Source organism: Wickerhamomyces ciferrii, contig 00108 (genome assembly GCF_000313485.1).
Source record: "Wickerhamomyces ciferrii WGS project CAIF00000000 data, strain NRRL Y-1031 F-60-10, contig 00108, whole genome shotgun sequence".
Classification (NCBI taxonomy): domain Eukaryota; kingdom Fungi; phylum Ascomycota; class Saccharomycetes; order Phaffomycetales; family Wickerhamomycetaceae; genus Hansenula; species Hansenula ciferrii.
In genome coordinates, this window is record NW_011887632.1 from 78491 (window position 1) to 96772 (window position 18282).

Consider the following 18282-nt stretch of genomic DNA (forward strand, 5'->3'; position numbering starts at 1 on the left):
CTGCACGCATGACCCAAAAACTCAGCAAGAAGCGGTCTTAGCTCAGTCGGGAGAGCGTTAGACTGAAGATCTAAAGGTCCTGTGTTCAATCCACAGAGATCGCATTCTTTCTTTTTTGCGTCCCATACCGATAATTAGACAGTATATATTCTGTGACCTGTCTACAAGTTTTTTTTTCTATCCAAAGTACTCTATATTATGATATGTGTTGAAATATATATTAGCTGCTACTAGTGAATGTTGCATATTTATGTAAATGTTGTGGTATCTTATCCCAATGACCATTTTCAATTAACCATTCTTTATTGAATGCCTTACTTGCATATCTTTCACTTGTATCAGCAGCTGTTGTAACCACAATTGAACCTTCTGGTAAAGTTAATGCCAATTTTTTAGCAGCAGTTAGATTTAAAGCTGAGGAAGCACCAACTGATAAATTTTCTTCATCTAATAATCTATATAATGTTACTAAAACTTCTTCATCCAAGATTCTATATGAACCACTTGTATAATCTAAAATACCTCTTGTATTACCAGTATGAGCTAATTTACCAACTCCTTCAACAAATGAAGTACCTTCAGCATCCCAATTCTCCCCTTTACTTTGAATGTATGAATGTAAACCGGAACCTTCTCTATCTGCAACATAAGTTGAAACTTTACCATTTGAAACTTCTTTCAAGTATGTTGAAACACCTGAATAAGTCCCACCTGTACCTGAAGCTGCAATAAATGCATTGATTTTACCGTTTGTTTGCTCCCAAATTTCTGGACCTGTATTTTCATAATGTGCTTTACGATTGACTAAACTATCCATTTGATTAACATGAATTGTATTATCATTTTCTGCTGCATATCTTTTAGCTAAATTATTAACAAATTCTGGATGATCTTGTGGAACAATTGGACCTAAAATAACAGTAGCTCCTAATGATTCTAATATAGCTATTTTTTCAGGAACAAGAGTTTCAGGAACGAATAATCTAACTTTAAAAGGTGGGTCATAAGTTCTTGCTAATAAAGCCAATGCAATCCCCGTATTACCAGCAGTGGCTTCCACTAAAGTACCCCCTGGAGTCAATTCACCTTTTGATAAAGCATCATTTAACAGATAAATAGCAGCTCTATCTTTGATTGATTTCCCGGAGTTTTTAAATTCAGCTTTAACATAAATTTCACGACCTGTTTCTTTTGAAAGTGATTCAATTTTAATCAAAGGTGTATTTCCCACACCTTTTATAAATTCTTCTTTTGTAACTATTGGATATTCATCAGCCATTTTGGTAATTGAGTTGGTGGTTGAATGGAATAGATAATTCTTGAAGTGTAAGAAGATGAATAAAGGGAAGTTAGTGTACTTATATACTCTAAACTGTGTAAAGTAGATCTAAGTCGTCAAATTTAGAAATTTTAGCGATATTGTTTTGAGATCGGGAATAATAAGCTTCGGTTTTACTTTGAATTCATACAGCTGAGGATCCTGTCTTGACCCGGTCCGACTGATTGGAATAATTACAATTGAAAGAGATCAATGACATGTCGTATGTTGTGCTATAATAATACTGTCTATAATACTGTTTGAGCTTTGTATGATCTGTTGCCTTTTTTTTGAAGCTAAAATTATATAGGCTTATTTAATTTGTACTCGCGATTAGCTTCAAGATTATAACTACAACTATGAACAAATTGCTGATTGCATAATTTCAATATTTCACATTATATATTAAACTATTATTATACTATATCATTTTTTAATAAAGTCATTAATCATTAGCATGTTTGATGAAATAAAATCCATCAATTTTAAACCCATTAGTTTCATTCTTCAAATTTTCTTTTCAAACTTTTTGAATCTTTTGCATTAGTTAGTTTCATTAGAGTTAACTCTAAATATTCATCAAATGAATAATCATCTTCATTTAAAACACCAACATTTTTATTCAATTTTTTTGTCTTTTTATCAAACTTAACTTCCCTTAGTAAACCTGATAATTTCCTATATGATGTATTTTCCCAAATTTTACTCTTTTCATTATAATTATGCTTCACTGCATTCATTGCACCTTCTTTTGTGTGATATTTCACAATTCCTGTATCATACCTTTTCTCTTTTGATGATCTTGGTAAGATTTCAGCTGATTCAATATCACCAAATATGGACATAATACTAATCAAGACATCAGATGTGAATAAATCAGATATACCTTCTTTAATTTTCCATTTAACTCTTACTTTTGTATTGTCATTCAATTCTAACTTATATATCTTTCTTGGTTTCGCCAAATTCTCATTATCATCATTATTAAATTTTGATCTAAATTCATGTTCCAATTCTCTTCTTTTCTGGGTACCTTCTTGTCTTAATGCTTCCAGATGTACACCAAATGTATTTGAGCTTTGATTAACCGTACGACTAGACCAACGCTTATTACCACTCTGACTTTGTTGTTGTTGAATTGCTTCATTTTCAGCTTTTTCTAATTCATCCTTCATCTGTTTCCGACTAGAATCAAGTTTAAGAGATCTTAGTGCTTCCAATTGTTTCGATTGTAACCAATTATCATATTCATTTCTCAATTGCTGATCAATGAGCACTTTCAATGATATGGAAATGGCATGGAACTTATCAACAGCATCTTCTGAATGGTTTTTATCTGGATGATATATCAATGCTTGTTTTCTGTATGCCTTCCTTATTGTTACGTCTTGTGCATCGTTTGGGATTTCCAGAAGCTTGTAGATATCAAAGTTTTTTTCCTTCAGATACTCAATGTCCTTTGAAACCATTGTCAACAGAAACTTGTGAATATGATTCTTGTTTTCTTTAAAAGTTCTTCAAGATGATGAAGCAATATTTTGATTTGTAGTTTGCCTTTAATGAGTATTTTTGTTTATGGTCGCGAAGCCATCAACGAAAAGTGAACATTTGCAGTTTAAAAATGTTTTGAATTGGTGTTAACAGAGACTCAAAGAGTGACTGGAAGTATTTCTGTATAAAGTGGTTCAATTTTGGGAATGTCTACACTGGAGGAGCTTTTTTCCCGCAGTTCAATTGAGGAACTTGACGTCTCAGTGGTGAAAGATCAGTTGAACAAATCCAAAGGCTCATCGGATCTTGAGAAATTGATCCTAGAAAACGTTGAAAGAGCGTATGAGTTGGCATTGAAGACTGATATACCATTGGCATTGCTATTGAAGGGTGATAGATCCAAATCAGAGGCAATTATTCAATTTTTAATCTCCAAAATTAAACATACTCAAAGTGATTCGGAACTAGAATTTGTATCAGATACATTATCATTAATCTTAAGTACTAAAGGGTTTGTTATTAAAGATGCTGAGATTCTTGTATCATGCACTATATTCAAGATTGTTGATTTAGAAAAATGTTGGGTTTCCATTATTAGATTATACAAGGCTAACCCTTCAGAAACTTTGGTTTTAATTGATCAACAATTAGATATATTAAATGCTAGGGAACAATATGCACCAATTTTCAAAATAGTGGCAACAATTTTTGAAATTGATAAGGAACAAGGTAAGGCACTTTTCCAAGTTGAAGCTGTTCAAGAATCAATAGTAAAAGTTAGTCAGTATTCTTCCCAAAAAGTGATTAAAGAAGGGTTAAATCTCTTATCTGCTTTATGTTCAGATGATGAAACAAGAAAACTAATTGCCTCCAAATTCACTTCAGTCCTTGTTGAAGCTGTGAAATATAATGATATTGAGATTCAAGAATTATCTGCATTAGTTATTATCAAAACATGGAATTTCACACAATTAGAATCTGAAAAATCATTGAATATTAATGATCTTTATGATATATTAACAAAGAAATTTACTAAGTTCACAGTTGAAGCTTTGGCATATTTATCAATCAAGCCAAGTATAAAGCAAAGAATAAGAAGCGATGATGAAGTCATTCTAGATCTAACTAAACTCTTGGATCCAAAAGAAGGTGCTTCATTAGAAGATATTTATGGTGCTTTAGTTACATTAGCTAATTTAAGTACGATTGAGGAAAAATCCGAGGTTTCAGAATTAAAACAACATGCTAAAAAGGGACTTGAATCTGAAATTGAAGAAGATCCAGAGGATATTAAACAATTTCAAGAAGATCTTTTAGAAAGAAATGTTATTCATAATTTATCATCACATAAAAAATTATCATTAACTTCAGTTTTACCTGCTATAAAATTGGTTTATAATTTATCAAAAGAAAAACAAAATCGTCCACAGGTATTATCACAAGCAGGTTTGGAAATTGTGATACGTTCAATAACATTAGATAATATCCCACAAGAGATTTTAAAATTTGCATATCAATCAATTTCAAATTTATTATTAACAACAAATCCATCTACAGTTTTCCGTCTTCGCGAGGCACAATTTGCCTTATTTCAATACCTTTCCATTGATGGTATAACTCAAAAGGAGCAATTACAAGCATTGATTTCATTAACAAATGCTAATGCTGTTGATAACGGTGCATTCACTCCAATACAATGGAAAATCATAGATCATTACTTGAATAATGAAGAAACTGCAATACGAAGAGCTGCCATTGAGTTGGTATGTAATGCAGTACAACATAAGGAGAATGTTGCAGGACTTTTTGATTTTTCAAATAAAGATTCAAAGAGAAGATATGATTTATTAGTTCAGTATACTGGGTTACCAGATTTGAAATCTCAAAATTCAGCAGTTGCAGCTTTATCATTTGGTATCACTATTGAATTCATCGCACAAGAGGTTATCAAAGACGACAAGCTACTCAAGAATCTTTCCTTGATCTTGAATGAACAATACAAAGAACAAGACCTTTTAGAAAGAACTCTTTATGTTCTTTATTACTTGGTTTTCCATTCCGAAGAGAATTCCCAAATCATCACTTCATTGTCCACCAACACACAGCTGAAAAACGGGATTGAGAAAGTGATACGAAATACAAAGAGAAGCACTGAACCGTTTGAGATGGCTCTCGAGATCACCAAGATTGTTAGATTCAAGTAGAAATTCATGAAGTATTAATAAATTTATTATTGTAGAACCAATTCGCGGCCTTTTATATACAGCCCAGAATTTCTGGGTCTAAAATTAAAAAGCGAAAATCAGCCTAAATCATTTTTGACTACCAAGTTGTAACCGTTTACTAAGGGATACTTCAATTCATTTCAATTGATTCAGAGGGACAATGTCTGCTGAGAACACGGATAAGTTTGACGATTTGGAAACAGTTGAGCTCAACGAGACCCTGGATCAAGAACATACGCAGGGGAATCAAAGTCCCGTTTCGAGCTCTTCGATCCAACCGGCTCAAAAGACAATAGACAATGAAAGTGACATCCTAATAAAGAAATACGTGGAGGCGTGTCAAACTGGTGATTTGGTAACAGTGAAGGACTTGATTGAATCTGAGGCCATTGAATTGGGTTCAGATGTGGATGAAAATAACGTCAGTGGGCTTCATTGGGCTGCTATTAATAATAGACTCTCTATTGTTAAGTACTTGGTGTCAAAGGGGGCTGAAGTTGATAGACCTGGTGGTGATTTGAATGCTACTCCATTGCATTGGGCTTGTCGTTATGGTCTGGTATACATTGTGGATTATCTATTAAAGAATGGTGCGGATCCTACTAAAGCTGATTCTCAAGGTTTCAATACCCTACATTTAGCTGTTCATTCTTCAAATATCATGTTGGTGATTTATGTCTTAGCATTCGTTGATCAAGTACCAATTGATTCAGCAGATCCACAGGGAAGAACTGCACTCATATGGGCGGGTTATCAAGGTGATTCATTAAGTGTTGATGCGTTATTGAATTTTAATGCTAATGTTAAATTAGTTGACGAACAAGGTTTCACTGCTCTTCATTGGTCATTAATCAGAGGTCAAAAGGATTGTATCAAGCGATTGATTGAAAAAGGTTCAGATATTTATCAAAAGACAAATGATGGAAAAACTTGCTTCGATGTTGCTCAAAATATGAATAGTACTGGTGTATTGAAAGATGCTTTATTCCAATGTGGTTTAGATCCATCAGGGAACCCAATCACAAAACATTTTTCAGCTAAAGGAGCTAAAATAATCACATTCTTGACTCCTTATGCTCTTTTAGGATCTGCTCTATACATCAATGCTCAAACAAATGCATTTTTTGCATTAATAATATCAATAATTCTATTCTTAGTATCAACCAAAATTTTGAAGAAATTTATATTCCCTTGTTATGTTTTAAGCTCATCACCATTTATTAAATCACCTTATTTATCTGGTATATTTTCAGGTACAGCATTTTGGATTCTTTTTTCATGGATCTTTACAATTCTTCCATATACTTTATCAGAAGCACCATTATCAAATTTAATCTTTGCAGGGCTAAGTACAGCTGTTGTTTATTCATTTTTCAAGGCCATGTTTAAAGATCCTGGTATTATTCAAACTCCAGATTCTAATGAAGAAATTAAGGCAACAATTGAAGAATTATTACAAATTGGGAAATTTGATGCAAGAAATTTCTGTATTAATACTTATATTAAAAAACCTTTGAGATCAAAATATTCTTCATTATATGAAAAGTGTGTTGCTAGATATGATCATTTTTGTCCATGGGTTTATAATGATGTTGGTCTAAGAAATCATAAAGTATTTATGTTTTTCGTAATATCATTAGAATTGACAATGTTTTTATTTTTCCATTTAGTTTTGGAGTATTTTGATGAATTAAAAGAAACCAAGGAAGAATGCTTTTTATTGGATGATGATTTATGTACAGGATGCTATGAATCCTCATTTATTTTCACATTAACTGCATGGACCATTTTCCAATCAATTTGGGTTACTTTCTTATTATTCTCTCAATTTTTCCAAATTTCAAAAGGTTTAACAACTTTAGAATTATCAGTTTATACCAAACGTGCTGCAAATGGTGCTAACCCACATTTCTCAAGTGCTCCAGCAGAACTTAGCGGTGGTGATTCTAATACAGCTCCTTTTGCTCCAAAAGATCGTAATTGTTTGAGCACATTCTGTTTATTAACTGGTATTGATCAATTTGCAATTGCTTTTAAACAAGTTTTGGGATTGAAAAGTAATTCACCAATTGAAACAGTTCCAACTGATTATGGGGTTAAACAAAATTGTATTGATTTCTGGTTTGCTAGTGGTGATGAACGTTTAGATGTTAGAAATGTTTTCAAATTACCAGTTAATAGTGAAGCTAATTTGAACGGTCAAACTGTTGATTATTATAAGTTATACACTTTACCAGAGAGAAGAATCGTCTATGATCAAAACATTGTGTGATAATGTATTGTTTTATAAGAATTAATTCTACGTTGATGAACTTTTAAAAACCTTATAAAAAACCTGTAATTAAATACTATATTACTTTTTTAATATTAACTAATTATTATACCGTATATATGACCTTTTTTTTTAAATAAATAATGTACAATTTTAATAATATATCATTAGAAGACCTGATCGATAAAATCTTTCAATAGTCTTAAATCATAAAATGCTGAAATTCTATCAAATGTTTCCACACTTGAAGAAACATCTTGTTTAGTTTGTGATTCCACAAACTGACCTGAACATGAACAATAATCTGACATGTTACTTTCTTTAACTCTATTACATTTTTCACATTTCAAATCTTGAACAAAGAAATTTGTAATTGTTTTCTCTAATGTATTGATTAATCTTTCTTCAATTAATGCCTTGTTATAATTATGATCACATTTTTCACATTTCCATAAATGTTTAGCTTCATCACGACAAAAATCAAGATCTCTAATATGATGACAATATTCACATAAAATACCAGGAACTTTCAATGATTTACTTGGATTATAAAACACTGATTCTTTAGCAAATTCCCTAATTTCAAAAATGTTTAATAATTCCTTACGAAGTAACCTAACTGAAAGATTTCTCTTTTTGGAAAGACTGAAAATTGCACATAAAAATTTAACAAGTTCTAAAACTGGATTTTTCAAAACCGTTGATGAACCTGGTAATCTTGGGAACTCATATTCATTAATCAAATCAGTATCAAGAATAGCCTCTGTCTGATTACGAAGTAGTTGTTTGACTCTTTTCAACAAAGGTTTTCTGAAGCTTTCGAAAAGACCATTTTGGATATCTTCATCTTGAGTTTTAGTACCTTGATTTTTCTTTAATATATGATTGATTTGTGTAACTCTTGGTGTTGACAACACATTAGCCATCTTATTCTTATCTTTGATTAAAGCATCCAAGAAAATAATGACCCAATCTTCAAATTCTGGTTGGATAATTGAAGGTAAATATTGTTTAATTTGCCATTTAGAAAGACCAATTAAATCTTGTTCTTCCTTTTCTGAAATTTCTAAACATGCTCTACCACCAAAATTATGTTCATCCATCCAAATCAATAGATCCCAATATTTATCAATTTGTAAATCCAAATAATTGAATAATGGTCTAGATCTAACAGCTTTAACAACATATTGTGCATAAGCATATGATGTTTCAACAGAAACTTTTGAAGTTCTTAAAATAATTTTAGATCTATTAGCAAATATAACACTTGAACCCAGCTTGGAGAATTCACCAACTAATTGCAGTAATGCTTTTTTGGTCAAATTATGAACATGATATTTCAATGAAGAATCGTATAAATATGATTGGCTGTCTTGAACCCAAGAAACAAATGTATGAACCATAGAATCTGCATTAGCATTGTCTTTAACAGCATCATCCCACCAATCTTTAACCATAGTTCTCAAAACAGATAACCCTGGACCAGAGAACGAATCTTCAGCAAATGTTGAAGTACCACTATTTTCATCATGAATCAATTCAACTTCTGCTAAATCAGTACCTTCAGCTTCGTTAATCAAAGCAGATGTTAACACAGTATTGATAGTTAAATTGGAAACATCAACTTCTAATGCAACAGTTTCATAGATTTCTGGGTTATTGATAATTGGGAATTCATAATTTTCATTATCCATCAAAATGGAATCTTTTTCTAATCCACCATAATCTGGAGTAGGCCTTGGTGACCACCACAAAACGATATCACTTTTCTTTAATCTTCTAGCATATTCAATATCAATCAAATAACCAATGTTATCAGCTCTCAAGTTACATAATGGAATATTACCATATTTAGCCAATGCTAATAAATGCTTGATCCATGAAGCTAACGCCAAATAATGGTTACAAACTCTTTTCAAGACAATACCTTGCCATCCAATAGCTGGAACATTAATTTCACCAACATTCATATGAATAACTGGGAAATCACTCAATGTTTTGAATGATTTTGAAAGATTATTAGCAGTTGGTGATTGTAAGACAAATAATGGTTTGGTTGGACTTTCTTCATTGATTTTATTGATGAAACTGTTTAACTTTCTGTGAAGTTTTGGAAGTTCTTCAAAATAAACGGTTTCAAATTCTAATTCTTCTTGATAATCAATGATACCATACAATGGTGCAATCTTTTCCCTTTTAGCTTCATAAAGATCTCTATAAATCTTTTCTAAATTACCACTGATTGGTTGAGCATTTCTTGATGGTTTCAAAACAAACAACATAACTTTCTTATCCCATGATTTGAACAAGGAATATATTTGATAATTATTGGTAACCATATGAAACAAATATGCTGTTGGCATTGTAAATTTTTGCAAATAATGTGTAGTATCAGTCATTGATAGAGATTTCAAATCAAAACCATTTTTCAAACCTTTACCCAATGAACCTATTTTACTTGAGTTGAAATTAACAGAATTACCAAGTTCCATAATGGCTCTTTCAGTTGGTTCAACTTGAGCTTCATAAATACCAAGAACGTTTGGATTTTGCAAAACACTACCAGCTTTACTCAATTCATCTTGATAAACAGTTTCTGGCATTGTCAATTTGAATAAGTTTGAAGCTTTATGACCATTTGGTAAAATACTATTGACTTTTTCAACTTCACAACTTGGAATTGTACCATCTGGTAAAACAGAAGACCTGAAACTCATATATAATTTTCTTGGAATATGGAAAATAAAAGATTGAATTTTACCATCAATCAAAACAAATGCTTTGATATCACCAGGATTTGAATCCAACTTATATTGAAGAACTTGCCATGTTGAACCAGCAAAGTTTTCTGCTTGATTACGAACCATATTACCGACAGTAGATCTATAACTAGATTCTGAAGATTCACCAAACAATGCTTTTCTTCTTTCTCTTGATTTCTTTTGAACTTTCCATTTGACTTTTTGATATGCTAAGAATCCAACATAATCTTCATCAGGAGCTGGACATGGACCATTTAACAAGTTGGTGTCTTCTTCAGAAGGTTCAGATGATTCAGTGTGATGATTTTTACGCTTCTTAGAAGTGACTTTACCGACTAATGGTTTCTTACCAGAAAGTTCATTTTCTTTACCAATATCTTCAATATCTTTCATGATATCAATTGGATTACTTTTAGTCTTGGTAAAAAATGTAGAAAGTGATGATTGCTTCTTTTTATCTTTACTAGTTGCAATTCTTTTTTGTAACCAATCTGGATGTGCAACTCTTGAAACTGGATTTTCGATATCTTGTAAAGCAGCTGGAATTGTGATAATTTTTTGAATAACTGATTCAAGACGCTCTTTATAATAATTCCAATCAATAATGTTTCTTGCATCAAAATCATCCAATGAAGGATCTAATAACCATCTTCTTAAGAAATTTCTTTTGACAGTGATATCAGATGAGAAAATAGCAACAGGAATGGCTCTTTCAGTAACTGGAGCATTAATTGGTCTTTCAGAAATAATATATTTGACTTGTAAACCTTTATCTTTAACCATTTCAGCACCCAAAAATTCACCTAATCTGCGAGCAGTTGTAATAGAAGTAGATTTTTGACCTTCATATTCTTCTAAACTCTTACTCATACTTTTATTTTCACAAATCAACTCTATCAAATCTTCATCTTCAAGCATACGACCTTTGGTGTCTAAAACATCTAACCATCTATTGGCAACATTAGCAACAGCACCATAACATCCTTCTAAAGTATCACCTTCCAAGAATAATTTGAAAATATCAGATTGGAAATTCTTGATTAATTGTAATTCACCACGTCTTTTCAATTCAAAACCTTTTAATTCAGCAAGTGAACCATCATCATTGAAGACAGCATAACGTTTCTTCAAACCTTTACCTTCTTCTTTAGATGTTGGTAAAACCATGGCTTTATATGGACCATCAACTTCAAAGAAAATAGAGTTATCACTATGTGTTTCATATTTCTTCGTTACTGGATCAACTAATGTTTGATATTGATGATTTGTAAATTGTTCATGAACAAGATAATTCAACATTGAACATGGATATGAACAAAATGCTTTCTTACCATTTTTCAAATTGAAAGTGAAATCTTCTGGAAATGATTTTGGTAAAATACACCAAATACCATCAGTATCTAATTCTAAGGGTCTACCTAATCTTTCAATTAAACCTCTAGCCATTTGAATGATTGTAGCACCAGTAAGACAAGTAATACCAGCCATTTCAATGGAGTACCATCTGGAACCTTTTCTCATAACATAACCATAGAAACTGTTTAAAATGACTTTAAAAGCAAGTTGTAAAGAATCATAATAAACAACTCTCTTTTCAGCTTCTTCTTTGGCAGTACGATCTTTAGTGTCTGATTTTTTTTTATAGACTTTAGCTAAACCTTTGAATTCATAACGACGATCTCTGAAAGAACGAACAGTATCAACATAGAATGGATTTTCTCTTTGACAAATGATGGATTCTCTTTCAACAGTTTCAGATTGTTTAACTTTATGATAATTTTTTCTTGAATAATCTTGTAATCTTTTTTTAATTTGAGCAACTTGTTCTTGATATGATAAATCTTCAAATGTTCTTCTTGGTTGATAAGGTTTCTTTGGAGGAAAAGTTTCATTTTGTAAAGATCTTTTAACCATACCATATTCATCCATCTTTGGAGGATAATATTCACCTCTCCATGCCCATGTCATTCTTCTATCACAAGTTTTACCAGGTCTATTAAAATCACATGCTGCACAATCTTTTTCAGTCTTCATTGAATCTGGTTGTAAACGATTTGAACACATAATATTAGGATACATTGATGCAACATCAACATGATAAATTAATGGTTTTTCACTTCTTTTTGGATTTTCCCGAAGAGCTAATAATTGAGATTTAACATCATTATAAACCTCATCATAATTCTCAACATCTTCTAATTTTACTTTAGATTCCACAACAATACTAAATTTTAAAGCATTATCTAAATCAGCTATAAGTTCATCAATAGCTGTTGGATCTATTTTAAATTCACTTTCTAAATCTGATCTAAAGACACCAGCTTCTAATGATTCAACATGACCACCAACATAAGTTTCTGATTCTAAAAGATGACCATCATAAAATCTTTCTAGAGGATCCACATGTTTATTGGGTAGTAAAATATCATTTTCATAAGCTTGAACCATAAGTAACATTTCACAAAGGGTACCTGTACCTTTCCGTAGTAATTCATCAGGATTTAATGGAACAATTATACCTAATGAAATAATGAAATTACTAATAATTTTTTTGTATAAATAATAAGTTGCAACAGCATCTGAAACAGAATATTCTGATAATAATTGTGGTTTACTATATGCATAAGGTGTCATTAATTCAGGATCCAATTCAATTGGATTATAACCTAATTTTGATGTTGTGACAGCTTTCAAACCTTGAGAACCTTGTGGTAAATAAGAATCTCTTTTAACCCATCTGAAACAATCCATATGAGCACAATATGTTGATTTATATTCACCTTCACCATCAATTGCAAATCCAATTTCATCAAACATATCTAAATCATGAACATTAGCTCTAGCTTCAATGAATGGCCAATCAAAGAAATCACCATTAAAAGTAGCAATAATTGTTGGTTTGGCTTCTCTGATATGTTCGAAAAATCTTTCTAATGTTGCTTTTTCATCAGGTTCATTGAAAACAGTGAAAAGCCCAGGATATTCAGCTTTTGGAGTATATTCAAAATCATCGATATCTTCAGAAATAATTTCTCTATTTGTAATTAAAAACCCATCACCATCAATCATATAAGAAATCATCATAACTTGATCAATTGAACTATCAGGGAATTTCAAAGGTCTCTTGGTAGCTTCAATATCAAAAGCTAAGATAACAGCATCACCGAAATCAATTCTATCAGGAATTTCTTCAGTTTCAACATCACCTTGATCAGCAGAAACTTTATACCATTTACCAACTCTTAAATTTTTATCAATTGAAACACGAGTACAATAGGGCACATCATGTTCACGGATATCTTCAATATAATCAGTAGCATCAACATGAGATTCAACTTTATTTTGTAATGAAAATGCATCTGTATAGTTATTATTAACTGCAGAATATAAATCTTTTGTATCTTTTTTAGTTTGATTTTCTTTAACAATTGGTTGTATTATTTTTTTAGCTTCAAACATATCACTTGAACTTGGGAAATTTAATCTTAATAATGAACTTTTAATACCAATCAAATGATTTGGAATAGCTAAATCATCTTTTTCTATTTTGGCCACTGATTTTAAATATTGTTCAAGTTTTTTCTTTAATAATTCTTCCACTTCAGCTTCTGAACCCGGAGTACATACAACAAGAAAATATGGATCATATTGAATAGTAGCTTTAAAAGTACCACCTTCTTCATCTAAGAAATAATAATCAACACCAGAAACACCAGCGATATAATCTTTACTTGGGATAGTTGTAGCATGCATATTACACAACCAACCTGTTTTGGAAGGACCTGAATCAAATCTTTCAAACCCCATCATTGTATCTATTTGATCAATCTTCTTTACTTGATCTAATTTTGATTTAGTTTCAGCTCTTTGAGCTTGGAATGCAGCTGGACCACCATTCGGCACGTAATCATCTCTAGGGTTTATGGAACTTTTGACATATCTGGCAGTGGTGGAACCTTTATACTTTCCATTAGCTGGAGCACCCATAATGAATGATGCTTAATCTTTTATAGTATAGAGGTATTGGAATAATGGGATAGATTCAAGGCAGCGAGTGTATGTATATGAGTGTATGAGTGTAATAGGCTTTTGGTGGAATATTATGTTGAAGCAGGTATCAAATGAGTATCAAATGAATTGTGAAACTTATCAAATTATTGTGTCTTTTTAGTGTTTTACAAATTGAGATTTAAATTTTAATTTTCTACGCGTATAAAAAAAAAACGCCAAACGCGTCAATTCTGAATTCGTCCCAAAAGGGTAATTTTAAGATCAGGTGACGCGTCACGTGAAGTTTTCTAAAAAAAAGTTTCGCGAATTTCAATTTTCAAAAAGTTGATCTGTTAAACAACAAACAACGGAACGAAAACACAGCAAAACAACGTCAGAGACAAAAGTTGACGAAGGATAGGATCCAGTCAATTGATATAGAAGGAAGGTGACAATGTCCTACAATCCATACGCAAACATTGCAGATGCAGATGCTACCCAGACAAACAGGGTCCAACAACCACAACCACAACGCGCAACTTCATTTGGAAGTCAGGTACCACATCCACAACAACTTCATCAACATCAACAACCAATAGGTGTAGGTGCCGGTGGTGCTGGTGGTACTGTGCCATTTGGTTCACAACAATTTGTTCCAGGTCAACAAATACCAGGTCAAAATCCAAATCAATTCTTTACACCAGCTGCTAATCAAGGTGATAATCCAGCTTTTGGTAATTTTATTAATGATCCAAGAGCTCAAATGACTTATCAAATTGGTCAAGGTGCATTTCAAGCAAGTTCTCAATTTATGGAACAAAATTTTGGGAAATATGTTCATACTGATGATATAAAATATTATTTTAAAGTTTCAAATTCTTATGTTTTAAGTAAATTATTATTAATTTTATATCCTTTCCAAAATAAAAGTTGGTTAAGAAGTTATAGAAGATCTGATGATAGTAATAATCAAGTTGATGCTGGTACTGAATTATATGCTTATCCGTTAGAAGATAAAAACGCTGTTGATTTATATATCCCATTGATGGGTACTGTTACATATATCTTATTATTAGCACTTTTAGCTGGTTTAAAAGGTGAATTTCATCCAGAAGTTTTTGGTTTTAAAACAAGTTCAACTTTAGCTTATTTATTATTAGATTTAACTGTTTTAAAATTAGGTTTATATTTATTAGGTGTTAATTCTAAAATTTGGGATTTAGTTTCATATATTGGTTATAAATTTGTTCCTTTAGTTTTATTAGTTTTAATTAAAAATATTTCAACTTCAAGATTTATAAATATTGGTTTTTATCTTTATTTATTAGCTGCTTATGGATTTTTTGAAATTAGAGCTATAAGATTTAATCTTTATGGTGGTGTTCATAATTCTGCTCAAACAATGAATAGTAAATCTGCTAAAAATTCAAATTATTTCTTACTTGCATATGCATTATTCCAAGGTTTATTATTATGGTTATTAAGTTGATGAGTATTTCTACTAGCTGCATAATATATATATAAATATAGAACGTTCATTAAATCATTAAAAAAAGTATTATCGTAATTGTAGAACACCAAAAAATCATTGTTTTCTCTTCTTTTTAGTTTCTTTAACTTTTTGTCTTTCAATACAATCTGAACAATACCATTTCCCCTTTGGTGGTTCTTTTAATCCAACACATTCATAATGGAACCATTCAAATTTACAATCATCATTATCACAACCAACCATTTCACCAAATGAAACACGTTGACAAAAACAATATAATTCATTTTCTTCTTCATTAGCATTATTTTCAACTTTTGGAGCTTTTGTTGAAATTTTCAAATTTGATGAAGCATTCGGTATAACTGATTCAATTTTTGGATCTGGAGTTTTAGAATCTTCATTTCTTTGTCTTTTTTGTGGTCTTGAAGTTGAAGTTGTATTAGTGGCATTTGGGGTTGAAGATTTTGGAGCTTGTGATTTTCTTGATTGTTTCTTAACAGTTGTAGAATTAGTATTAGTATTAGTATTACTTGGTGTTAAATCAATACTACTAATACCATGTCCATTACCCAAAGCAGATCCAATACTAGCAGCAGCAGCAGCAGCAGCAGTAGAAGCTCTTGAACCAGGTTTACTTGAAAACAATTCATCATCCGAATCAATATCTAATTCATCAAGTGCTAATAAACCTTCAGCTTTTAATTTTTCAATATCAGATTCTAATTTAACCAAATGTTTTGCAGTTAAAAATAACCCAGTATTTGCAGTAACTAATTTAGCTCTCTGTATTTGTTCAGCTTTTCTAAAATCATCTCTGATTTTAGGATATAGTTGATTTTCTTTTGGATTTTTAGTTAAAGAACCATGTTGTTTAATAAACTTATGAATTGTTGAATCTTTTTGTAGTACTTTACGACGGACTTCATATAAATTTGAATCACTGGTTCCTAGCTCTGATAACAAGTGTTGTAGCTCAGCAGGTAGATTAGAGATATCCTGGGTATACTGTTCCAAGATAGCAGCTGTATCCATGATGGAATATGATAAATTTGTTGTTGATCTGATGATTTTCCGTTATTGTACTCGTTAAAGTGTTGATGTTTTGGTTTATCAGTTTTTTTGAAAGAAATTTACTGTGGGATTTTAGTGACCCGATTTGGTGGCAGATGGTATACCAAATTTTAAACAAACTTAAACAAAAGGCCTAAATTCTAGATACCAACAGATTCTACAAAGAAATATTGAATAGAATATATCGTATCATCGTATTCTTGACTTAATTTAGTATTTTCATCTCTAATCTGTTAATTCAATTGGCTTATAAGTAACGCAATATTTCAATTTTGATCATATTCTCTTCATCTTGAATATGTTCGTTCTCTCAAGATATTAGCAGATTTATAAGGATCTTTACCAACATTCAGGTTGTTTCGAACCTCAACATTTTCTGAAGGTGGAACTCTATGCTTGAGAGGTGATTTTATATGATTTAATTCTTCACCATCATCTTCCGAAATAACAGAGCTTGAAATACTTCTTGTATCATCAATCAATCGACCTTGTTCTGACCTTTTCAATCCTAAGTTTCTTTCACCTTTTGCTTGTAAATGTTTTTCCAAGATTAATGCATTTCTTGAATTTGCCTTGTACATTACTTCAACAATATCACCAACAACTGGAATTAACCCAACCAAGAAATCAACTAGAATGTTGAATAGGAATTTCAATTGAACATCCCAAGGTAACCCACCATCAACTTGTCTTGCAGTTTTCAATAATAATAAAGAAAACAAAACTCCAGCAATATCACCAACACTATATATATAAACTGTTAGTATTTCCTTTCAAGTGCATTTTAATAGAACTTATACTTACACAGGAATAAAACCAATCAACCCAGTGTAACCAATTCTATAACCAGCAATGTTGAAAAGCATATCTAGATGATAAGCTCTTCTTAAAACTTTTCTCATGACTGCTTCATCATTACTTGAAATACCAACTGGGATTGGTTTTGGTTTCTTGATTTTTTTAACTTTTGGTGCACCACCAAAGAATGATTGTTGTTCAATTTCAAACTAAAGCTGATGTTAATAAATGTGGACATTGTAATAAAACATTTATTCAATGAATACTTACAACTTCATAGTAAGGGTCTTCTGTCCCAAATTTGTTTAATTGATTCTCTCTAAAAACCTGATATGTAAATTTGTTAATTTCTAAACCTTAACAAGATTTGTCACAATCAATTGTACCCACTCTTTGTGTTATATATTTGATGATATAACCTGCAAACGGAATACCCATCTTGAAATTTATTTATTCTTTAATTTATTTGATATTTGGGATTATGTGATTGTCTTCGATTGTTTCTGGTGAATATTAGGGTCTTTTTAAATAGAAATTTCAAATCGGCTTTGCTAGCAACCTTTTGCCTTTTGACACCAAACTTATTTTTTACCGGGGTTGTCAATAAAGCGCAACGTTTAAATTCTATAGAATCAACAATCAACGTCATGAACTCTCTACTATAGGTCTTTCGACAATAAACTAAAAGCTTACATCATTAAGTATCAGATAATAACAAAATATTTATAATTCAAATAATACATAATAAAGAAGAACAATCATTTCTGATTATTCAGGAGCATTGATCAAACATGATCAAGCTCAAGAAATCAATAAAAAAAATTTAAAAACCACAAAAAAATTGAAAACAAACCGGTATAATC

The 18282-nt window shown here is 31.2% G+C and overlaps 8 protein-coding genes across 8 annotated transcripts; 3 read left to right on the forward strand and 5 right to left on the reverse strand.

The window, feature by feature from the left end:
• Positions 1-220: 220 nt before the first annotated feature.
• Positions 221-1279, reverse strand: BN7_3659 (Cysteine synthase 1; the record flags this gene model as incomplete). The annotated part of the gene is made up of 1 exon (XM_011275740.1): positions 221-1279. The coding sequence occupies one exon, from the start codon at positions 1277-1279 to the stop codon at positions 221-223; it is 1059 nt and encodes a 352-aa protein (XP_011274042.1).
• A 539-nt stretch (positions 1280-1818) lies between these two features.
• BN7_3660 (DnaJ homolog subfamily C member 17) lies at positions 1819-2787 on the reverse strand (the record flags this gene model as incomplete). The annotated part of the gene is made up of 1 exon (XM_011275741.1): positions 1819-2787. One exon carries the CDS (start codon positions 2785-2787, stop codon positions 1819-1821), a length of 969 nt encoding a protein of 322 aa, XP_011274043.1.
• A 228-nt stretch (positions 2788-3015) lies between these two features.
• On the forward strand, positions 3016-5013 carry SHE4 (She4p; the record flags this gene model as incomplete). The annotated part of the gene is made up of 1 exon (XM_011275742.1): positions 3016-5013. The coding sequence occupies one exon, from the start codon at positions 3016-3018 to the stop codon at positions 5011-5013; it is 1998 nt and encodes a 665-aa protein (XP_011274044.1).
• Positions 5014-5194: 181 nt separating this feature from the next.
• On the forward strand, positions 5195-7306 carry AKR1 (palmitoyltransferase AKR1; the record flags this gene model as incomplete). The annotated part of the gene is made up of 1 exon (XM_011275743.1): positions 5195-7306. One exon carries the CDS (start codon positions 5195-5197, stop codon positions 7304-7306), a length of 2112 nt encoding a protein of 703 aa, XP_011274045.1.
• A 167-nt stretch (positions 7307-7473) lies between these two features.
• POL2 (DNA polymerase epsilon catalytic subunit) lies at positions 7474-14055 on the reverse strand (the record flags this gene model as incomplete). The annotated part of the gene is made up of 1 exon (XM_011275744.1): positions 7474-14055. One exon carries the CDS (start codon positions 14053-14055, stop codon positions 7474-7476), a length of 6582 nt encoding a protein of 2193 aa, XP_011274046.1.
• Positions 14056-14512: 457 nt separating this feature from the next.
• On the forward strand, positions 14513-15547 carry YIF1 (protein transporter YIF1; the record flags this gene model as incomplete). The annotated part of the gene is made up of 1 exon (XM_011275745.1): positions 14513-15547. One exon carries the CDS (start codon positions 14513-14515, stop codon positions 15545-15547), a length of 1035 nt encoding a protein of 344 aa, XP_011274047.1.
• A 96-nt stretch (positions 15548-15643) lies between these two features.
• Positions 15644-16582, reverse strand: ING5 (histone acetyltransferase YNG2; the record flags this gene model as incomplete). Its single annotated transcript, XM_011275746.1, has 1 exon — positions 15644-16582. The coding sequence occupies one exon, from the start codon at positions 16580-16582 to the stop codon at positions 15644-15646; it is 939 nt and encodes a 312-aa protein (XP_011274048.1).
• Positions 16583-16908: 326 nt separating this feature from the next.
• On the reverse strand, positions 16909-18068 carry BN7_3666 (DUF4112 domain-containing protein; the record flags this gene model as incomplete). The annotated part of the gene is made up of 3 exons (XM_011275747.1): positions 16909-17365; positions 17426-17628; positions 18012-18068. 3 exons carry the CDS (start codon positions 18066-18068, stop codon positions 16909-16911), a joined length of 717 nt encoding a protein of 238 aa, XP_011274049.1.
• Between the last annotated feature and the right edge of the window lie 214 nt (positions 18069-18282).